Source organism: Hylobates moloch, unplaced genomic scaffold (assembly GCF_009828535.3).
Source record: "Hylobates moloch isolate HMO894 unplaced genomic scaffold, HMol_V3 SCAFFOLD_8, whole genome shotgun sequence".
NCBI classification, from domain to species: Eukaryota; Metazoa; Chordata; class Mammalia; order Primates; family Hylobatidae; genus Hylobates; species Hylobates moloch.
In genome coordinates this window covers 86016042-86040719 of record NW_026652283.1, presented here as the reverse complement: position 1 = coordinate 86040719, position 24678 = coordinate 86016042, and the positions used below count along the sequence as shown (strand labels likewise).

Genomic DNA, 24678 nt, shown 5'->3' with positions numbered 1-24678 from the left:
AATCCTTGTTTAAACCTGGGCGGGAACCAAAGAGTAAAGCGCGTGCGGCTCCCTGCCCCCTGCCGCCAAGACGCAGTCCTGTACAGATGCGGTCCCTTCCCTCCGATTTCCCCTGACAGCTCGCGCTACTTTTTCCCGGCCATTGTTCCGTGTCCCTGGTGCTTCCTCCTCCCCCGTCCTCCATCCTCCTTGGGCGCCTTGCCCGCTTGGTCCCGCCAGCCGCCGCAGCCCCGGCTCGCCGGGGTCAGAAAACCGCCAGGGTGCCCTCCAACAGCCCGAGCGCCGGCCGCAGGTGCGCGCCGCCCCGCCCTGCCCTTCCCGTGGTCCCGCCCCAGCGCTGACGTCACAGCAACGCGCATCCCGCGCAGGCGCAGCTAGCCGGCACCCCCTCCCCGCGGCCGGCAGCCCGCTCGGTATTATGATTAGCGCTGGGTGCGGGGTTTCGGCGGCCGAGAGGGAGTTGTCGGCGCCGCGGCCGCTGCGGACGGACGCTCGCCTGCCGGCTGAGGTAGGGGCGAGCGCGGAGCGCGGCGGGGCGCGGCGGCGGTAGGCAGGGTTCGGGGGCGGCCTCCGCCGCCTCAGTAGCCTCCGCTGCTGCCGGGCTGGGCGCCCGGGCCGGGGCGCTCGCCGCAGGCGGAAAGTAAGTTGCGCTCTCGGCGCCGGCCGCAGAGCGCGGCCCGGGAGGACGCGGGGCCCGGGCTGCGGCGGCCAGGACCCCGCGGCGCGGCCTGGCGGCGGGGCGGCGGCGGGGCCCGGCGGGAACCGTCACTGCGGCGGCGGCCGCGGTCGCCTGGAGGCCCTGCCCTTGCGGCCGCGGCGGGATTGCGGCACCTCGGAAGGCGCCCGCATCCCCGCGCCCCGCCCCGGAGCGGGCCGAGTGCGGCGCCCGAGGGGCTCCGCGCCCTGGGCGCTCGGTAGGGTGTGTGTTCTTTGAATGCGTTTTCCCCTTTCAGAGGACTGTAGAAATCTGGCCTCAGCAGAAGGGTTCCGTGGTCAAACTGCTTTACAATAGAGTGGGGATGTTGTCTGTAGAGAAAGGGCAACGGGGTAAGGAAAGAGGAGCAGTGCCATTCCCGAGGGAGAGCTAGAATTTTGCGGACTGGGAGACTGGGAAACCTCCGTTCTTTTCCATAGTCATCGCCTGTTGATTTCTTTCTGGACCATTTTACAGGAACCTTCCTGCCTTTTACTTGGACTTGGTTTGCAGGAAAGTGGCAGCCTTTTATCTGCGGGGTTCTTGGAGCTGTGCTATTTGTAACTGTTGGATCGCATACAATCCAGTAGCTTCATAGGGAGTTTCAGGCTTTGGGGAGAATTTAGCAGTGGAGTTCCTAAATCTATAGTGGTCTGAGGATATGGGACCTTTCAAACTGTCATGTTACTTTCCACCCCCCTTCCCTTTAATTATGTGCATTCTCGCAGTCTTAGGAACCGTGGTAAAGTGGACTTAATGCGTTAAACATTTTGTCAGGTTTTAAGGTGAAGCATGGCTTGCAAGTGTTGGACATCCTGTTGAATCTCCACCAAATTCCTATCAAACATGAAATGCCTCAGTTTGGGCTCCTTGTATGGGATTGGAGCACTATGTCCCAAACCAGTCTTTAACTTATCAGAATATATATAGCAGTGTACTTTAAAGCCCGGGTTGTCAAGGCTTATGTAATCAGTTTGTTAATTTATAATCTCGTTACATTGCTTTCCAGATTTATAAAATAATTCCCTTAAGGAAATCTGTCCTCAGCGTCTGCTTAAATATTTCTCTTGGAATTGGATTCCTGAAGAGGAATGTACTGTACAAGTGATGATTAAAGCATACTAATTAGACAAGTTTCTTTTTTTAAAGAACACTAAATACCAAATTTTTAATCTGATTATCTGTGTAATTGTCCTTGAGAGGAGAACAGGTGGACATTCCCATTTTACAGAACTAGAAATGAGAGAAATTACGTGACATTCCCAAGGTCACATACTGAGGCAGTGTAGAAAGTCAGGTGCACGGTGCTAACTTTTTATAATATTCTCATCCTGAAGGCTTTTCAGGCAGGAAACTTTCAGTGCCACCTTTCAATTTTTTTTTAAATTTGTATAATCAGTTTTTAATTGTTCATTTTGTGCACAAAAATTACTCTTACCGTATTTTTTAATAATTCTGAGTATCTTTTTTCTGTTTTATTGCAGTAAGATCCATTAGTCTAAAACATGCTAGAACTCAGAAGTTGTACTAATTTTATTTTTCTAGACCGGAAGTATAGATTGGGGCTTTATGGTTTAGATTTAATCACATAATCCTAAAAGAAAGGCTTTTAAATGTCCTTATTAAAATTGTAGGGCTTTCATGATATTTTTACTGGTCACAGGAAATACTGTTCATCTGAACTTCACTGTGAGTACTTCCCTCATATAGAAAGTGAAACTAAATAGAAAAATATTTATTTCTGGAGATACTGAGCAGCCATGGTTCTAAGTACTGGTATAAATAAGACATGATTTCTTCCCTGTAGCAGCTTGTCGAATCCTAAGAGCTCTTTACACTGCCCGAGAAGAAAAGGGTACAAATGAACTTTCCATAGGCCAGAATCTTAGGAATTAAAAAAGTAGATGAGAAACTCTAGACTTAATGTAACTGCATCCCAGCTGTTTGCTTAAAGATAGAGTGTTTATAACTAAGATACTTTAGTAAGAAAACTGTTATTCAGAATTCAGGTATTTCCCAGTGTATATGTATGTGCAGGTAAACTTAGAACAACTTAGGTGGAAAAATTGAGTGGATCCTAGCAGTTCTGAAGATAAACTTAACCTTTGATCATTTATTCATGGAATGTTTGTGTGTCTCTTTTGGGGACCCTAGGGTAGAGGGAGGGCAGCAGTAGAAAAGTGAATAAAAACTAGTTCTGACTGTAGGTTCTTAGAAGCTATTGGGGAACACCAAGGTAAACAATAACAGTACGAACAGATGAACTGTGGTGAGGCATAGGGAAAACCCAGCAGAAGCACAAGGATGGCGGCAGTGAACAACCTGACATGGAAATGCTTCACAGAGGAGGTGATGGTTAAACTGGTCTTGAAGGATAGGAAGAATTCCCAGGCAGAGAAAAAGGGAAAAGGCTCAGAGGGTTCAGGGAGGGTGAGAAGACAAAGTCAAATGGTGGGTGGGAGAAGAACATAGATCCAAGTGGGTGAAAGGGAGTTGAGAAGGCTGAGACAATACAACTGTTCTTTCCTTAAAGCCTTTGAAAGGAAGGAGAGAAATGGGGCAGTTGCTTTGGGGGATGGAGGAGAAGGTTTTTGGTCAGGTGTTTGTTTTGTTTTGTTTTAACTTTGGGAAGAGCTGGTATAAAATTCCTCAGATTTAATGGCCTCACGAGTGAGCACTGGAACTGTGTTGTCTGCTCTGGATAATCCAGAGCTATGTCATTGATCCTCATCTGCTTTTCCGCACATCTGCTTTGGATTGTGGCTCTGTGTCTCATGGGAAACCATTTCTTGCTGGTGGTAGGGAAGGAACCTGTCTAAAGAGGATTCTTGCTTTGCCCTCCCTGAACATTTATTTCTCTGCTGTCACTTCCAGAGCCTCCTGAGAGTCTGCTTTGGCATCCCCAGCATTTGGCTTCTGCTCAGGTAGGCTCTTCCATGGCAAATCAGGCCTCTTTCCCTTTCCTTTCACTATTATGCCCCCTAGTCTGCTGCCATGTGGCTACTCAAAAGTTACTTCAGACTCAGAGGTCATTAGTTGTTCATCTAACGTGTTTTAAGTTTTGGAGTATCTTCAGGCCCAAAGCAAGATTAGGTCTATCTGTACATCTAAACACATACCCTCTTGACTAATATTTGCCTGGACCGTTTAATGTAGGTTATGACAAAAATGCTCCAGGAACCTGGATTACACAACATAACGGTGGTCAAATCGCAGCCTCACTGGGCCTCAATTTCTTAGTTGTTGTCATGCAGTTATCTCTCTTAAACCCATAAAACTGTCAGCTCTTTGAAGGCAGAGACTACTTCTTTGATCTCTACATTATCAGACCCAAGTAATGCCGGCTACGTAGTCTGTACCAAGAAGTGTCTTGGTGAAGAAGGTTAAAAAAACTAATCTTTAATTTGTTGATTTTATCAGCCTGTTATGGAAACCACACCCTTTCTAATAAAGCTGAGTTGGATTTGAATTGTTTTTCAATCATACAATTTTAGAACTAGAAGCAAAACCTCTACTCTCTGCTAGCATGTTGTGGATGTTCCTGTCCTGAAAGTCCAGTCTGAGAGAATGGCATCACAAGCTACCACTCTCCGCTAGACTCATTCTGGATTTCTCCCTTTGCTTAGCCTTCTGTGCATTGAGTTCTTGGATTCTACTTCCAAAATGTGTCTCCTCCACAACATCCTTATCATCACTGCCTGTATACCAGCTGCCCTCATTTTTAAGTCTTTAAGTAATTTACCTGGAGACATTTTCAGTTGTCTGTGTACCTGTCTTCTAGCTCTATTCTTGCCCTTTCAGTCTGATCTTCACTTTGCTGCCAGAGTAATTTGTTAAACCATCATCTCTGATTGCCATTCTGCTCAGGATTTTTCTTGAGCTCTTTTTTTTGGCTCTTTATGCTAGCCTTCATTTGTTCATTTAATAAAATATATCTGTATATTTTGAGTAGATGCTATACTTCGCAGGCCCTGGGATAAAAAACTAAATAAAATGAACACGATCCTTACGTGAACTGAGCCTGTCATTTAGTTTAGTGGGGGACACAGATTATTAACCACACAGTCACACACATAATTATATGACCTCACATTTGTGATAAGTGTCATAATGGCAAAGGACACAGTGCTGTGAGTGAGTATAGGGAGCTGGTATGTGCAGGGAGTTGGGGAGGGCAAGGGGATGGTCAGGGAGTCATCCTTTAAGCTGGGCCCTAGAGCATGGGTAGGGCTAGCCTAGACCTAAGAAGTAGAAATTGATGAATTATATGGAATACAAGACCCTCTGGGTATCTGGTTCTTACCTACATGCCTGACCTTGTCCCCTATGCTCTGCATATATTGTTGTCTGAGTCACACTAAACTTCCTTGGGTCTCTTTCCTGAAAAGCCTCTTCCTTACTGTTGCCAGTTTCAGTTCTTAGCTCAAACACACAAAAATTATTTCTCCAGAATGCTGTCTGTGGCATTCTCCAAGGCAGATTTAGGAGAAAAGAACACCTCTTTTTGCATATCTGTTCCCGTAAGAGACTGTGAACAAGTTGAGACAGGGACCATCCTAGTATCCAGTACAGGTGTTTAGGGGCCAGTTTGTTGGGCCAATAGGGGATAAGGTTACTGATAAGAAAATGAGATGGAGAACTATATATACAACCCCTCTCAAATACTGTAATCTCGTGGGAGGGAGGCCAGTTCTAAAGTTAGGGGGATAAAATCCTTAGGTGATTTGTATTCTACTCACACCCTGCTAATATATATTATCCCATTTAGCTTTCACAATAGCTGTCCAAGGTGGTGATTATCTTTATTTTATCAAGACATGCCTTTTCATAGAAGTTGAGTAACTTGTTGGGCTGTAGATCCTGTGGTACTCTTTCCACTGTGCTGTCATGCCACTCTGCATATGTGCTTAATAAATGAATTCTGATCATTCCTGAAGTGTACCTCTATGGTGAAGATAATAGGAAAAGTTAACTGTGTGGTACTTTGAAATGTGGAATCTTAGGACTGTTATCCTAGCTCCTCCTCTGATGTTCCCTCACCCCCATATGTACACACACACTTAGGTTATTATATTGTCTTTTACTCTGTTGCATAGCTAGGGGAATAATAATCAAATTTGTTTTAATACTTAGCTATGTTGATTCTTCTATATTGGAGACATTGTAGATATTTTAATATAAGTTTTACTCTTACAGTATGACTTTAATATAAAGTTCATTTTAGACTTAGGACAATATACTAACAAATATTCGTAGACAGATTATTAAGCTAGAGTGTACTATATTCATGGATCTCTTTTTAAAATAGCTGTAATATTATACAGCCTTTTTATTTAATAGTGGACAAAAAACAGAGTGATTACCTTTTTTTTTTCAGAAACTTAAAATATTTAATTGATGTGTAACTTAAAAAGAAATAAGTTTTAGTGATCTGTTGCACCGCATGGTGATCACAGTCAACAATAATGTATTGTACATCTTTAAATTGCCGAAAGAGTAGATCCTTAACATCCTCAACACACAAATGTGGTAAGTAGGTAAGGTGAAGGATTTGTTTGTGAGCTTGATTGAATCTTTCTACAGTGTATACGTAGATTGAAACAGGAGTGATCGTATTTTAAAGTTTAGCTTTCTGTTTTACCTCATTTTTTGCATGTTAAACAGTTCTCTCTTTATTGGCATAAAGTTTTATGAATGGTACTAAAGAAATTTGGAATGAGAATATTCAGTCTGCAGTTTCAGGGCTTGGTTTTTGTCCTTTGCTTTTCTATTTTGTGAGTATTTGCTAATCCTCTTGTGAGGAAAATGCTTTTTCAGAAACATGGAAAGAGTATAATTTGCAAAATACATCAAAGTTACAGTTTGGGAAAGAAGAAAGGACAATGTTTTTAAGGAGAAAATAAAACCTGCTTTAATTTTACCTGAGTTACTTACATGGTGTTGGCCGGGGAGGAATCTTGCTGTCACAAAATAGTATGCAAACAATTGTGTGAAGTTATTTTCAAGGGGCCCTTCCATTTTTAGATGACCAATAATTGCTTCAGCCTGTTTTATGAATGGTTATTTTCCTGTAACTTCCTTTCTCAACTTAAGATGCAGTTTCTAAACATTTCAAAAAGTTTTAAATGGAATTATTTGTTCATAATGTTTATTAGATGAGTCTTCGGTGGTCCTAGGGAATTTCTTCCCCTTAAGACAGCTAGAGCAGGTAACTTGCACAGGATATCAGAATTGAAGGAACACCAGAAATGTCAAAATAGATTAATTTTACTGTCTTTGTTTTTCTTTGAATTAGAAAGGAGTTAGGTAAAAGCTTCGTATTGTTTAAGGGAAAAAGAAGCAAGGCTCAGGGGTTGGTGAGGGCTAGAATCCAACCCAGGCAACTCTTAACTGGGTGTAGGACCTGGACAAAGTGAGTTTTTAACCTCATTGGCCCTGCTTTTTCATTTGTAAAATGGGTATCACTCTTAAGGAATTAAATGATATACTGTAAAAAGTGCAGTACATACATAGATTCCTAGAAATTAAGATCTGTTTTCTCATTTTGAGACCTGCATTCAAACAAAACTGGAATTCTAATGGGCAACTGTGGCAGCAAAAGACATTTTAAAAATTAGAAATAAGACAAAAGCCATGGTTTTGCTTTACTCATTTCTGTATAAACCTGTTTAGGTTAGTAATAGATTTTTAGTAGTATGTATATGGGCGATAACGAGAGAGATCTATTAAGCCACAACAAAAATGTAGTGTTTTATGGAACTTTGTAGTGAACAATGAACTTTTAAAATTTGTTTGAATTCTCTAATAAGCTTATTTCTGTGTTGCTTTCATGTTAATATGTAAAGGATTTTCCTCTTCCATTGAGGCTCTTTGATGAGAAGCTTTTCCTATGCATTTTTTATTCTTTAATGACACTTTGACTAAACTTAAGTATAATTCAAACACAGATATGTGGTGAATTAGTATGGCAAATTTTCCATTTGTTTTGTCCAGCACAGTTGCTTAAATGATGAGCCATTAGGTATTCTTCAGAATCAGCTCCCTCTCTTAAAGTTTATCTCACACCCCCAACTCATCACTTCACCTAAACTGGTGTTCTCCTTTCCTAAGCTAGCCAGCTGTAGGCACTCTTACTTTGTTGCTTGTTTACCCTACTTTCAGGAATGGTGTTCCTCTACTCCTGTTGAAGGATAAGCCCTGGTCTGTGGGCTGCCCCTGTCCTTGGTGAGCCTGCCTTCTATAGTGTCCTCTACTCTTCCTCTGACATGCCTCACCTAGGCTCACTTGTATAATTATTTCTCTTTTTATATGTGGATACTATTTTCTTTTCTTTTTTTTTTTTTTAAGTACTGGGATACATGTACAGAATGTGCAGGTTTGTTACATAGATATACATGTGCCATGGTGGTTTGCTGCACTGTAGATCCTGTTTTCCTAAATCATTTTTAAGATTCGAATGGACAGGGACTGTGTTATATCCTGTACAGTTAAGGCTTAAATTATTTGTTAATGAAAATGACTTAGTGTTTCTGTTATTTAGACTGAAGCAGTTGCATACCTTTCTTTCTTTTCTTTTTCTTTTTCTTTTTTTTCTTTTGAGACAGGCTCTCGCTTTGGCTCCCAGGATGGAGTGCAGTGGCTGATCTCGGCTCACTGCAACATGGACTCTTGAGCTCTGGTGATCAGCCTGCCTCAGCTTCCCAAAGTGCTGGGGTTACAGGTGTGAGCCACCGTGTTGGGCTGCATACCCTCTTTCTCAGAGGGAGTAAATATTTCATTGAATATGCCTTGTTTATTAACATTACATAAATAGGCATTAGATAGTATAGTACGCAGTGTATTTTCAGAAAAATTGGTGTATTTCATAGATCTCTTAATGGAAAAGTAAATGGAATGAATAGTTATGTACAGAAAGTAAAAAATTGAGTAGCCTCTGCCTTTCCTGGAGTAGAAAAGCAGCACACATGCACTGTCAAAAATTTTAAAAGAAAAGCATAAAGAGAAAAAATATCCTATAATCTTACTAATTTAACATTTTAAGTTTTTAAAATATATACATTCATACAGATTATATGCTTTTTAAGAAAGATTGGGACAGGCCAGGTATAGTGACTCACGCCTCGTAATCCCAGCACTTTGGGAGGCCAAGGCAGGTGAATCACTTGAGGTCAGGAGGTCGAGACCAGCCTGGCCAATATGGCAAAACCCCGTCTCTACTAAAAAAAAATATTAAAATTAGCTGGGTGTGGTGGCATGTGCCTGTAATCCCAGCTACTTGGGAGGCTGAGGCAGGAGAATTGTTTGAACCTGGGAGGTGGAGGTTGCATTGAGCCAAGATCCTGCCACTGCACTCCAGCCTGGGTGACAGAGTGAGGCTCCGTCTCAAGAAAAAAAAAAAGATTGGGATTATATGCTGTGAAATTTGGTATATACAATTTTTTTTTTAAACTTAACATTCTGTTGTGATACTTTCCCCATGAAATTTAATAGCCTCAAAATATGGTGGCATACTGTTAACGTTGGGTATATTATGTTTTGTTTAACCATCTCCTTATTGTAGACCTTTAGATTATTTGATTTTATTTTGCATGTATAAATATCACTGAACATTGTTGAATACAAATATTTGTCCTCATCTTTCTTTGAGACATGAATCTAGTAGTAAGATAATTGTCAAGGATATTAATTATTTTAAGGCTCTTGAGACAGATTGAGTATCTCTTGTCTAAAATGCCTAGCATCAGAAGTGTTTTGAATTTTGTCAGATTTTGTAACGTTTGCAATATATAAGATGGGACCCAAGTCTAAACATGAAATTAATTTCTGTTTCATTTACACCTATACATACATGCTAAAGGTAATTTTATACCCCATTTTTAATAATTTTGTGCATGAAACAAAGTTATTACTGCATTTCCTCTCAAAAACTAATAGAAACTGTGATTGGTCACATGAGGGTTTTTTTTACTTGTGGTGTCTTGTTGGCACTGAAAGTTTCAGATTTTGGAGCATTTTGGATTTCATATTTTCACCTTAGGGATGCTCAACCTATACACATATTGCCAAATTGTTTTTCAGAAAGGTAGCTTGCTTGCAGTCCCACCAGTGTAAGAGAATCCCTGGAATGAGCCTGTCTTTGAGTCAAAGTCAGTGAAATGTTAGGTGCCAGTATTTTGGTTTATTGATTAGTTTTTTTTTTCTGTTTCACAGTTCTTTTTTTGACCATTTTTTAATGATCACTTTTATCAAAATATTAGGAGGAATAAAAAGATGGTAGGGAGTTAAAGTGAGTTTTGACAGTGTTAATAAAAGCTTTAGATCAGAGGAGATTTAGATTATTAAAATTCTGCGTAACTTAATATTCTGTTTTCCTGGGCACAATAAGCAATTGTGGGTTGGCTTTATTTATTTTGGAGTAATTTCTATACACCGAGCGTTTGTTTAAGTCATTACTTATTACGTGAACACTTAATGCTGGAGTTGTCACCATGCTAATTTTTAAGTCCTACTTACCCGTAGGTAGAAATGATGACATGCTTAGCATTTTTCATCACTTTAACAAGAGGCAGAATCTGTTTAGGAATTTCAACTTATTATCTGTGTTGCTGGTCCAAGTCATGTGGCTTGGATGTTAATCTCTTCCTCTCTACAAATACTAAGTACTGTACATCAGTTAATGATTTGCCTAACTCCTGAATACATTCAAATTCCTTAATATATGCTGGACTGCAGCTTATTTTACTTAGAGGAAATAAAGATTACGTAAACCAGTACTTCAAGGATTCTACACTGGCAACCAAATCATTGCCTCAAGAAACTGCAACAGGCTTCTCACCATGACATTCCTAGTCCCCTCAGCGGGGCCCCTAGTCCATCAAATTGATGAAAACGAAGAACATACTTTAGTAGGCAGCTACCTTGTCTTGGAAAATGCTTTCTTAGAGACTTAGGAGTACAAATTGCCCGAAAGAACATTTCTAATAATAAATGACTTTAATCTTTTAATTTGTAGATCCCATCTTGATTCCGTCCAGTGATTGCAGGCTGATAACTGCATAACCATATAGTAATATAACCAATCCAGTGAAAAACTCTGGATTCTTCTACAACTTAGGACCTATTGACCTGTTTATGGTTCTTATCTTTGGTTTATAGCTTATATTAATAACTCCTAGGAGGAGGCATGCTGTCCTTAAAAAGTGAAATATTGTTTACTTTTTTTTTTTGTTTTGAGACTGAGTCTCGCTCTGTTGCTCAGGCCGGAGTGCAGTGGCGTGATCTCTGCTCACTGCAATCTCCACCTCTTGTGGTCAAGCGATTCTCCTGCCTCAGCCTCCCGAGTAGCTGAGACTATAGGCCCATGCCACCACGCCCAGCTAATTTTTGTATTTTTAACAGAGATGGGGTTTCAACATGTTGGCCAGGCTGGTCTCGAACTCCTGACCTCAAGTGATCTATCCGCCTCAGCCTCACAAAGTGCTGGGATTACAGGTGTGAACCACCATGCCTGGCCAAAGTATTATTTACTTTGAATAAAGAAAACAGCAGTGGTGACTGCATGATAGGGTTGTGTTTATTTTGCTTGACTAAAGGTTATTCCTGGAAGACTTAGTTTACTGTCTTCCTTTCAGCCTATACCATTTTTAAAATTTTAGCAGTAAAATCAGGTTGGTAATATCATTGAGAGAGTGTTAGTCCCTCTACTTAAGTTGGTTTTTCTATAGATGTACAGTTTGGTCTACTATTTCTCAGGAGTAAGGATTACAGTTTTCGTTTCTTGGTATTTGTAAAATATACCAGATAATTTCTGTGTGTAAGAAGCTTAAATGCAGTTTTAGTGTAGCTTTGCAAAAACTCAACTTTTAGTTGTCTATATTAGATGGATATACTGGCATATATATATATATATTTTTTAAGCATTTAATATGTTTGAGAGGAATATTGGTCATCTGATTTTGGAGGAAAACATATTCTAAATAAAATGTTTATTATATATAAGCTATAGAAGTAGTACGATTTTTGTGCACAGCCCTTTTTGTTCAACTCCTCTACTTTCTCATGCCATGGATTGGTTCAGAGTGGTATCCAGGCAGAGCTGCCTTTGTTGAGCATACTGTTTTGTCCCTACCTCTCTCTAAGAGGTGTGAGGAAGAGGCATTTGTTTGATGTACAGATGAGACTGCAATGGTGATGATGTTGACGAAAACCTAAAAGTGAGTTTTAACAAGAATAACAGGGTGAATTCCAAATTGATAGTAGGTTTAACAGAAGCTGGTTCTACAACTGTTTTCAGCAGCTTGCAAAACGTGTGTAGGGCCACCCACACTTCCTTCCTCTTCTCCAGCCACACCCACATGCTTCAGTTGCTTCTGCTGTCTTCAGTAGGAGAACATCAGTATATTCTTGCAGCGCATAACAGTACTTGTTTCTCAGACACAAGTTTTTATGTTATGAGCACTCTTGGCAAGTTGGCCTATTTCATTTAGGTCCAGCCTAGTTATATGCCTGTGCTAAATAAAAAGGTTGCTTTAGAATGGCCTATCTAGTGGTTGCTGTGTAAAAACATGTTATCTTAGCTGTATAGTCATTTAAAATATTGATCTAGAAGAACTTAGTGCATGGGAAAATGTTCAGTTTATACAATAGAGGAAAAAGTAGTTATCAAACTTCATGTCAAAAATCTTAGCTTTGTAAAGAACTGTAAGTATAGAGGATGCACACTCGGACCTGATGAGAAGTCATCCTAGATGAACGTATAGGTGATTTTTATTTTCTTTTTTGTGCTTTTATGCATTTTCTAAACTTTCTAAAGTGAAAGTCTTGTATTAACTTTTCCAACTTGTTTTTTGGAGAGAAGTATTGTGAAAATAGTTACAAATCTCTTTTTACCCTGACATCCCCCCCAAGCTCTTAAGTATTATCCCCATTTTATTTTTTAAAATTGTGTCTGGCCATATATTATAAATAGAAAATAATTTGAAAGAATCTATACCAAAATGTAAACAGATGTTATCATAAAGGGTGGATAAGGGATTTATTTTTTTAAAATCCCCCCCCTTTTACCAATCTGTAAGTTCTAATTGTATTTTTCTCCTGATTTAAACAGATTTTTCTTTCATAATTGTTTTTGAGATTTTCTGTAAGAATATATTTGATGTGAAAAAATGTAAAGGAGTATTAAGTCCTTTTTGAAAAGCTAAATTTGATAGAAAATTATATTAATATCATTTTAAAAGCAAATACTTATATTTTGTGAGATATTTTATTGAAAAACCCCCAGTCTTTGATGCCTAACTAGAGACATTATTTCCTATGTCTTACAGCACTCATTTTCAATTTATTTTAGGAAACTGAACAGCAGTTCAGTTTCTGAACTGGTCTATCTTATGAAAGCAAAAGAGAGATAATAGTTTGGTGAATTCTTTCTCTTGAAGTAGGGTCAGCAACTGAAAGAATTTCTGCTTGGATGGTGGGAACATCATCTTTGTAACAATGATGGTGGTGGTGGTAGCTGGTATTTACAGAATGCTTACTCTGTGCCAGGCACTATTCGAAACACTTTACCTATATTAACTTGTTTGATCCTCACCATATCCTATGAGATTGTTTTCTTATTACTAACATTTTCTAATGAAGAAACTGACCATACAGAGGTGAAGGTAACTTGCTGAGTTCCTTTGGCTAGTGATTGGTGACCTGGGATTCAAATGCAGTTGTTGGTCTTTAGAACCAGTACTTATCACTGTACTACCGCACTGCTTTGCCACAGAGACTAGGAATGAAACAGGGGCTGCTGGAAAAAGAGGAGCAGGCAAGGATAGTGGAAGGAGCTACCATATCCCTCTTGGAGCTGAAGGACCAGTCAGGTAGGCATCCCAGGGTTCATCTGTCACTAGATGTGGACCTGTGCCCATGACTTTGCCAGCCCTGTGTGTGCTACAGAACTGTTGCTCCTCATTCCCTCATTCCCTCATTCCTGGCAGGACACTTGCTTTCATATCCAGAGGTCAACCACCTTTCCTCCTCCTTTCACCTGTCCTATCTTGTTTCTTCCATTCCCTTGCACTCCTTTTCTCCCAAGTGCAGTTGAACTTTACCTGGACACCTCTCCCTTTAGTGTATAGTGTAAATTATCATGTTGGTGTAATGTGACTGTTTAGGCCTTTCTGTTATTCATGTAATAGTTCATTTTCATGGAAAGACCTGCAAGGCTACCTCGGTCAGTATTCCCTCATTGTGCCATGAAATTTTGGATATATGTGATTTGCTCACATTCCTTCTGTTTGTGGTGATAGTTTCTTTGTTACTATCAAGTGGCAGGCCTCTGATGAGGAAGGTGTTTTGTGTGATCCCTGATGCTGACATCATAAGTGATTTCCACTTGCCTTCTAGAGGACAGTGTGTTGTAAAGCTTGCCCTCCTTGGCTGCTATAGTGTGAGTGTTTCATGAGCCTGTAGGGGCTCCTAGAGATTGGGTGGCTTTGATGCCAGGCTGAGCATGATTGGAGCTGGAGACTGCTGCTTCTCAGGCAAGTTAAGCCTCATTGTACCTACTATGCAGTTTCATGGGGAGGATTCAGTGAAATGTGAGTTCGGGGCCTGTTGCAGGAGGCATTTAAAAAATGGCAATTGTACTGTTGTTCATTATTATTATTATTATTATTATTATTATTTTATTTATTTATTTTTTTTTGAGATGGGGTCTCGCTTTGTCACCCAGGTTGGAGTGCAGTGGCGCCATCTCGGCTCATTGCAACCTCCGCCTCCCGGATTCAAGCGAGTCTCCTGAGTAGCTGGGATTACAGGCACCCACCACCATGCCTGGCTAATTTTTGTATTTTTAGTAGAGATGAGGTTTCACTATGTTGGTCAGGCTAGTCTTGAGCTCCTGACCTCATGATCCACCCGTCTCAGCCTCCCACAGTGCTGGGATTACAGGCATGAGCCACCGCACCCGGCCTTGTTCATTATTATTTCTTCATTCCAGTGGAATAATTTTTCTGACCTGTCTACCTGGAACAATCTCTATTCACTCTGAAATCCCTGTTTATTAAACATCGCTTAAAGGAGTTGTAATTCACAGAAGGCAGAAGGATAATAGGAGGAGACTGGGTTACTAAAGATAAATTTTACTGTTTTTATACATTTGTCTAGATCCAGCCTTAGAGTATATACTTTGACTTTAAGCAAAATAAGCAAATAGAACTAAACCTGAATCTTTTTCTTTATTTTCTTTTAGGAAAAAGAAGCAACTAACAAAACACTGTGATAATAAGGATTATTCAGTATTCAGTTTGCAGGGTATGTCTTGGAGACAGTACAAATTCACCTTTACTTTATATAAGCCACATCTTAACATTCGGCATTGATGTTCAGAATGACTTTTGGGAGCTGCAAGATCCTCAGAGATCAAAAAAAATGATTTAGTTACTTTGTACTCTAACTCAAAATGTACTTAATACTAGGATTAGACAGTAGACTGGTGTTTAAAAAGATGTTCACTAACAAGGATGTTTTTCGTCTAAACTTTCAGTTAATCATTGTGTCCCGTTCTTAGCTATACAATTTAATTGTAGTTTCATAGACTGTGGAAAAGGGGTGCTCACAGAAAAAGTAAATTATTTGGTAGTAAGAGTGATTGTTTCACTATAGGGTACTCATTGTGAAGATACCAATTAGATTATTTCCCACAAGCTTGCTATAGATTAAAAATTATTTCACCGTGCCCTCTTGCTGGCAAAGGTTTGGGAAGAGAAACATTGAGGTTTTTTTGTTTTTTTTTTAATTTTTATTTTTATTATTATACTTTAGGTTTTAGGGTACATGTGCACAATGTGCAGGTTTGTTACATATGTGCCATGTTGATTTCCTGCACCCATTAACTCGTCATTTAGCATTAGGTATATCTCCTAATGCTGTCCCTCCCCCCGCCCCCAACCCCACAACAGTCCCCGGAGTGTGATGTTCCCCTTCCTGTGTCCATGAGTTCTCATTGTTCAATTCCCACCTATGAGTGAGAACATGCAGTGTTTGGTTTTTTGTCCTTGCGATAGTTTACTGAGAATGATGTTTTCCAGTTTCATCCATGTCCCTACAAAGGACATGAACTCATCATTTTTTATGGCTGCATAGTATTCCATGGTGTATATGTGCCACATTTTCTTAATCAGGTTTAATAGTACTTATCTCTGGGTGTCTGAGGCTCTGAAAAAAGGCTTTTTCATTTATTTTTGTAATAAAACTTTTATTTTCAAAAATCAGATTCGTTTATAAAATCTGATGTATATGTCACTTTCCAGGAACACATCTAAACTAAAATGATAGCTGAAAAGAACAAAGTTATATAACTTGAGGGCAGCCTGAAGGAATATGTTTTGAAAGCTAAAGTGGCATTTGCAAGCTTATGCAATAGAAACATAGACTTGGGTAGAATTTTAAACATAATTATTGCCCTTGTAATTAATTGAAGTTAAATATTTAAAGATAGTTTCCTTACCCCCCCCCCCAGAGTTATTATATTTGAAAATTAAATATACCCAAGTTAAAATTTCTTTTGGGGAACTACTGTCCAAATAAAGCAATGTCTTTCAATTTGGATTTTCCTGTTAATCCTGTCATTAAAGTTATTAGTTCAGATGACAGGGATAATATACATATAGAAGAAATTTGTTTCCCCCCTACACACCTAGGCATTGTATCAGTTTCTTATTTAAAAATCTTAATAGTTTAAAAATCTTAATAGCAGGATTAATAGTTTTGGTTCTAAAATCAATTTGCAGACACAGCATAGCATAGTGTTTTAAAGCATGGACTTTGGTGTCAGACAGCCGTGGGTTTCAGTCCCAGCTCTTTTACACACTGGTCATTTGGCCTAGGCCAAGTTACTGTGCCTCAAAAAGGGGTTAATAATTCCTGTCTCTGAAGGGAATTGTGAGGATTGAATGAGGATGATGTGAAGTATTTGGTATGTGACTGGTGTGTAATACTCATTCAGTAAATGATAGTGCTATTTACTATTACAATAATTACTAAAATGCAAAAAATATATTAGTAAACATTAACATTGACTTTTTGAACTTATAATTTACCTTATGTAAATTTTTTGAGAGGGTTCTAGGTATGTGATTCAGATCATTTCTGAAGTGGTATAAATATAAAAGTGACTTTATGCTTCTTTTATAGTTGGTATTTTAACTCTTAAAATGATGTTATCCTAAATGGGGCATTGATTAGAGTGGCCACATGTTTATAAATAATGTGGGCTTTGAAATGTATTAATTGGGTGTGAATCCTAGCTTTTGTAGTTAATGTCACTTGTACCTAGAGCAGCCTATTGCCTTAGCTATAAAAATGAGACCATGCTGACTGGCCAGGCACGGTGGCTCAAGCCTGTAATCCTTGTACTTTGGGAGGCCAAGGCAGGAGGATTGCATGAGGCCAGGAGTTCAAGACCAGCCTGAGCAACATAGCAAAACCCTGTCTCTAATAAAAATAAATAACAGTTTTTAAAAATTAAAAAAAACTTACCTATTATATGTCAAATTTCATTTTTTGGGATATTTTTATCCAAGTGGACTCAATAATTAATGCTCTTAATATGTAACTGAAAATGTGAAACTGTATATTGAGAGCATTAGAAAAAGCTTCGTCAAAGGGATAGATACTGACTAATGGGAGAGAGCTAGCTATATTCCTTGTTGGATTTTGTTACTCAGTTCTATTAAATGTTGGTCAGAAAAAAAAGTGAGGGTTCAGCCTGTGAGATATAAAGTTGCATCATGTTTTATTTTATACACGTTTGTTTTTCTGAGTCAGTGTCATTTATAAATAGGAACCTATTTCTATTCATTTATTATAAAAGTTGAAATTTTTAAGTACAGTATGAAATGTGGTTCTTAAAAACCAACTGATCTTTAAGACTTAAATCATCTGTAAGAATGCATGCCTGTTTACTCTTGGAATATAATCACGTTATGCTGGGTTGTGGTTGACAGTTGGAAAACAATCATTAAAAGTCAGCATAACTGCTGAGTACCAGTAAATTAACAAATATTTACTAAGTACCTACTACCACATACCTAGAACCTCCTCAAAAAATTTATATAAATTCAATTATAAGTTTAAAAAGTCAATGTTAATATGTTTACTGATATGTTAAGTACCTACTATGTGCCAGGTGCTTATCCTAAACAGTAGTGATGCAAGAGCAAACAATTACCTCCTAAACATTTTGGAAAAAGTTGCATTTCAAAATTTATAAGACAGTTTTGATTATATGCTATTTGTAAGCACTGTTCTAGGTGTTGGGGGAAAGTAGAAGAAAAAAAAATAGAACCTTAGAATAGAAAATCCCTGAGAACCTGCTACTGTCAGAATAGAGGAGATGGTGTACCCAAATACCTGTAGAATAAGACGACATAGAATAGAGGTGTCCCAAGGTGCTCTGGATTTGAGGAGAGAAGGTAATTCCAGCTGGGAGAGTTAGAGAAACCTTCACAGAGTGGATTTTTTTTTTTTTTTTTTTTTTTTGCACTTAAAGGAAGTGGTGTTGGTCTTGGGGAAACTGAAAAGTTGTCGGGTTTCTGTGCAAATGTTTATTCTTCGTATTTTCCCTTGTCAACTGTTGCGTTATTTTTTAAGACACTAAAATTCCTTTTAGAAAATGTTTGTTTTTTAAACATGCTTATCAAACTTGCCAGTTTTCTTATTACTGACATCACCAAAAAATTGCTTCCAATGAACTAATTTTTTTTTCAGTTTGCAAAAATTTAATATGGTATTTAAATTCAGCCTTTGTAATATAAAGTCTAAATATAAAAATAGGTTTTATTAATGACCCTGACTCATTTTATATCTCAATTTATTTTCAAGTTTCTCTTAAAATGAAAAAAAAAAACAAAAAATGAAGCGATTTTTAAGTTTGTGAAGAAAAGTCACAGAAACTTAATTTTGTTTCTCTTCTTATTTTGTAGATATCCATGACGACATTGAAAATGAATTTTTTGTATTCACCAGATATTCTTATATGAGAAGATCTATTTCAAACAGTCTAAATATTTTTTCTTCTGTTGGACCAGCATGGCAGGATTTAAGCGAGGGTATGATGGAAAGATTGCTGGATTATATGATCTGGATAAAACTTTGGGTCGAGGCCATTTTGCCGTGGTTAAACTTGCCAGGCATGTCTTTACGGGTGAAAAGGTGGCAGTAAAAGTTATTGACAAGACAAAACTGGACACTCTAGCTACTGGTCATCTTTTCCAGGAAGTGAGATGCATGAAACTAGTGCAGCATCCTAACATCGTCCGCCTTTATGAAGTTATTGACACCCAGACCAAACTGTATCTTATTCTAGAACTTGGGGATGGAGGAGATATGTTTGATTATATAATGAAACATGAGGAGGGTCTTAATGAAGACTTGGCCAAGAAGTACTTTGCTCAGATAGTTCATGCTATATCTTATTGCCATAAACTCCATGTGGTTCACAGAGACTTAAAACCAGAGAATGTAGTCTTCTTTGAAAAACAAGGTCTTGTAAAGTTGACAGACTTTGGGTTCAGCAACAAATTTCAACCAGGGAAGAAGCTCACTACAAGCTGTGGATCTCTTGCATATTCTGCTCCAGAAATTCTGCTTGGTGATGAGTATGATGCACCTGCAGTAGGTAGGTAACCTCGGTCCAGTATTTGGCCACTTGAATTCTGCCAGCTAGAGTTGGTCAAATCGGTTGTTTATCTAAAAATGATTTCTAGAGAATTTCTGTTAAATTGGCCTTAACTAGCAAATTGGGTTTCATAAATGCCATATATGCCTAAAGCTGGCATTTTGTTTATTTTGACCTTTAGATGGCAAATGTCTAAAGTATATTTGTTAAGTACAAAGGAAAACGAGTAAGTTACCATTTAAGGTAATCTCTTTTCTGTTCATTGTCATTTTTTTCTTAAGGTCTGAATACTTTTCCTCAGATTTTTCTTTTAGTGGCTCTCTTTAGCCATCTCCTGTCTGTGCATATCCTCTAACAATCATTGGAGACCCATATTGGAAAGGTACTGTGAATATTACAGTGCAATATAAAGAATTTGGGTATTAGAATCATTTATTAACTGTGAACTTGAACAAGTGCTTGACCTCTCTGCTTCATTTTTTATCCATAATATAGAATTGAATCAGGTACAGGTGTAGCACTCCCATATTATCTTGTTTACTTTTCACAGCGACCTGTGAGGTTATTATTGTCTATCTCATTGTTCAGAATAGGAAACTGACATACAGAGGCTTTCTGTATGGTGGATTCTGGAATTGTGGTACCTTTGGCATTCCTAACTACCTTCTTTCCCTCTCCACATACTTTGTGCTCTTTCACTTGTCAAGATTTGTCTTTGTGGTGAAAATATTTACTGCCTTTCAGTTTGTGTCAACTTTGTCTCCTTGGGATTGTATTTGTTTTGAAGATCATGTAGGAATTTGTTCTTAATTTTTTCAAAGGATTTGTTGATCTGAAGGTGCAGTCAGCTTCTGGTTAGTTTAATCTTGGAAAAAATGTACTAATATTACAGGCACATGATGTCAGATTCATATGTATGAGTATTCTGCTTGCATTTGTGGTAATTTGAAATGCAGGTTAAAGGATTAATGACAAAGGTGCACTTAACTTTGAAGAGTGTTGGTGTTATATTGAATACTCTGTACACCAAGACACTGATTTTCATGTTACAACTATCGTTCTGGAAAAGAAAGGGTTAATGAGCAGTTTCTGTGTACTACAGATAACTAGACTTCACTGAAGTCTTTCATTAGAATATCTGAGTGGAGATTTTTGATTAATGGAGCCATTCTAATCAGACAATGAAGCCAGGAATTTCCAGAAGAGGAAACACAAATGTCTACACAAGAAAAAATCTTCAACCTCATTAGTGCAGATTTAATAAGAGTATCTTATTAAAAATAAGGTACTCTTTAAAATCTATTAAAAATAAGATACTCTTTTATACTTTTCACATCGGGAAAAACTAAAGTCAGACAAAACTAAGTGTTGGTAAGACCATAGAATATCAGGAACTCTTATTTAGAAGACAATTTGGCAATATCTGGTAAAGTTAAAGATGTACATGTCTGATAACCTAGCAATTCTCTCCTACATATGCACCTCAGAGTAGCTCTCACTTATGCATACAAGAGATTTTCAAAGGACGTTTTTAACAGCATTGTTGAATGTACAGCAGGGGAATAATTTGTTCAGTATTCATATTGAATTCTGTATATGGTGAAAATTAAACATTTTGCCAACATGATTGGATCTCACAAGCATACTTTTTAAGGGAAACAAAGCAAATTGATGAAGAGTACATAAAACATTTATAAAATTTTTTTTTTTTTTTTTTGAGACAGAGTCTCCCTCTGTAGCCCGGGCTGGAGTGCAGTGGCGCGATCTCAGCTCTCTGCAAGCTCCGCCTCCCAGGTTCACACCATTCTCCTGCCTCAGCCTCCCGAGTAGCTGGGACTACTGGCCCCCTGCCACCACGCCCAGCTAATTTTTTTTGTATTTTTAGTAGAGACGGGGTTTCACCGTGTTAGCCAGGATGGTCTCGATCTCCTGACCTCGTGATCCACCCGCCTTGGGCTCCCAAAGTGCTGGGATTACAGGCATGAGCCACTGCACCCAGCTAATATTTATATAAAATTTTAAAACATACAAAGCAGTGTTATATATTGTTTGGGAGTACGTGCACATGTAGTACATGTAGTAAACTCCGAAGAATGCATGAGAGCAAGATAGATTACTTCTGAGGGGCAGGCATATCTGTAGGCTTTCAGCTGTATTGGTGATGTTTATTTTTGAAATTGGGTGTGGGTACATAGGAGTTCATTGTAATGTTCCTTTTTCTTCCCCCCTTACATCTTAAATATTGCATAATAAAACTTTTAAAAAGCTATTAAAAAAGGAAAAGAAAACCACTTGGGAAGATGTTCACCAGTCTGATAAATGATTACCGTGTGTTGGTGAAGTAGGCTTGGGTGGAGTTCATGGGTAACTTTTTCATTATTTATGGTTATTTCAATTTATATTGTGTGATGTGTGATTGAAATAAATATAGAATTGCTATTTTTAAAAAAGGACAGGTGTCTTTCTGTTAATCTACTATTAGTTTATCATGCCAAAATTAGTCAGTGATTTTTCACAAATGTTTAGTAAAATGAGCATACACAAATATTAGAATCTGTCATTATATTGTGAGATGTTACTAAATAAACTTTGGTTCATTTTTTTTATATAAGTGTTTTATAGTATACTGGTCCTCAGCATTGAGACTTAGCTGAGGAATTGTCTATTTTATTATTATTTTCAAAAGATCAGATTTGATTTTACTTATCAACTATACTTTTTGTTTTAGATGTCAAAACAAAAGATTTTTTTTTCTTTCATCTTTATTCTTTCTAGGATCTTTGAGGTTTCCTATTTTTTAATAGCATCATGTATCAAAAGCTTATTTCTGTGTGTCTTGATTTCTAACAAGTGGTTTATTAATGCTATTTAGAAGACAATTTGGCAATATCGGATGTGTACATCTTTAACTTTAATGCTATATGATTTAATGCTATATGATGCCCTCTCCCACAATCCCTGATGACATCCTAGGGGTTTCACTCTGCAGTTGTTCTTGCTAAAATTTGTCTTTGGTTTCTTACTTAACTGAAAAGTTATTTAGAAAGGTGTTCCTTTTTAAAAATTCTAAATGGATAGGCTTATTTTTCTCTTTAGTTGTCTGGTTTTTAACTTCTAATTTTAGTACATTGAAGTTAATTTATGCCCAGTTGGTTTCTGCTTCGGATACTATTTTTAGATTTTATTTGTGGCTTGATACATGGTAATTCATACCATGGTGACTGTTTTTTATGTGATTAAAATATTTGTTTAGTTTTTATACATACTTAAGATTATGCATTATGCACCTTGTTCCTTTGTACCCTTACATGTTTTTATTCTGACCTGTCATTTTCTGAGAGAATAATGCTAGTCTTCTATTCTGATCTGTGAATTTTGTAGTTTAACCATTTTTTGCTTTATACATGGTATTGTCAAGCTATGATTGACAATAAAGATATTAAAAGTTTCTAATATATTTTACATGATGAGTTATACCTTTTATCAATATGAAAGTATACTCCTTGATACATATTGCCTTAAATTCTGTTTTGTCATTGCTTTAGATTTATCCCTTTTAAACAAAGGCATACTTCATTTTATTGTGCATAACTTTATTGCACATCTCAGATCTTGCGGTTTTTTTGTTTATTTACAAATTGAAGGTTGCTGCAACCCTTCATCAAGCAAGTTTCTTGGCACCATTTTTCCAACAGCATATGCTTACATCATGCCTGTCTGTCACATTTTGGTAATTCTCAAAATATTTTAAACTTTGTCATTATTTATTTTTTATGGTGATCTGTGATCAGTGATCTTTAATGTTACTATTGTAGTTGTTTTGGGGTGCCAGACACAGCACCCATATAAGACAGCAAACTTAACCAATAAATGTTGTGTGTGTTCTGACTGTTTTACCTACCAGCCATTCCCCCATCTCTCTCTCTCTCTCTCTTCTTGGGCTTCCCTATTCTCTGAGATACAACAATATTGAAATTAGGCCAGTTAATTACAGTGGCCTCTAGGTGTTCAAGTGAAAGGAAGAGTGGTACATCTCTCACTTTAAGTCAAAAGCTGGAAATGATGAAGCTTAGCGAGCAAGACATAGTGAGCCAAGATAGACTGAAAGCTAGGCTTCTTGCATCTAACAGCCAAGTTACGAATGCAAAAGAAAAGTTCTTGAAGGAAATTAAAAGTGCCACTCCAGTGAACACACGAATGGTAAGAAAGTGAAACAGCCTTATTGTTGATTTGAAGAAAGTTTTAGTGGTGTGGGGAAAAGATCTAACTAGCCACAATATTCCCTTAAGCCAAAGCCTAATCCAGAGCAAGGCCCTAACTCTCTTCAGTTCTCTGAGGGCTAAGAGAGGGGAGGAAGCTGCAGAGGAAAAGTTTGAAACTAGCAGAGTTTGATTCATGAGGTTTAAGGAAAGAAGCCATCTCCGTAACAAAAGTACAAGATGAAACAGCAAGTGCTAATGGAGAAGCTGCAGCAAGTTAGCCAGAAGATCTAGCTAAGATAATTGATGAAGGTGGCTCCACTGAACAACAGATTTTTGATGTAACTAAAACAGCCTTCTATTGGAAGAAGATCCCATGTAGGACTTTCATAGCTAGAGAGGAGAAGTCAGTGCCTGGTTTCAAAGCCTCAAAAGGCAGGCTGACACTCTTGTTATGGGTAAATGCAGCTGGTCACTTAAAGTTGAAGCCATGCTCATTGACCATTCAGAAAACCCTAAGGCCATTAAGAATTAAGCCAAATATACTCTACCTGTGCTCTATAAATGGAACAACAAAGCCTGGATGACAACACATCTGTTTACAGCATAGTTTACTGAATTTCTCAAGCCCACTGTTTGAGACCTACTACTAAGAAAAAAAGATTCCTTTTAAAATACTACCACTCATTGACAATGCTCCTGATCACCCAAGAGCTCTGATGGAGATGTACAGGGAAATTGATGTTGTTTTCACACAGATAACACAGCATCCATTCTGCAGCCCATGGATCAAGGAGTAATTTCGACTTCCAAGTCTTTACTATTTAAGAAATGCATCTTGTAAGGCCATGGCTGCCATTGGTAGTAATTCCTCCGATCCATCTGGGCAAAAAGTAAGTTGAAAACCTGGAAAGGATGCACCATTAAGTACATTTGTGACTCGTGGGAGGAGGTCAGAATATCAGCATTAAGAGGAGTTTGGAAGAAGTTGATTCCAGCCCTTATGGATGACTTTGAGGGGTTCATAGTTTGTGGAGGAAATAACTGCATATGTGGTGGAAATAGGAAGAGAAATAGAAAGGGAGCCTAAAGATATGACTGAATTGCTACAGTCTCAT

General features: G+C 38.2%; 1 protein-coding gene across 6 annotated transcripts in view; it reads left to right on the top strand.

The window, feature by feature from the left end:
- The first annotated feature begins 372 nt into the window (after positions 1 to 372).
- The window catches only part of SNRK (SNF related kinase), a 67442-nt gene continuing 43136 nt past the window's right edge, over positions 373 to 24678 (top strand). Inside the window, exons 1-3 of one of the 6 annotated variants that reach the window (XM_032161904.3) lie at positions 381 to 508; positions 3569 to 3618; positions 18667 to 19361. In XM_032161904.3, coding sequence (XP_032017795.1) covers positions 18773 to 19361 — 589 coding nt within the window. In that variant the 5' untranslated portion in view covers positions 381 to 508; positions 3569 to 3618; positions 18667 to 18772. Of the gene's footprint in view, positions 509 to 619; positions 641 to 3568; positions 3619 to 4898; positions 4919 to 14933; positions 14996 to 18666; positions 19362 to 24678 lie in introns of those variants that run through there. The other 5 variants (XM_032161903.2, XM_032161906.2, XM_058443563.1 and 2 more) reach the window with 5 other exon arrangements.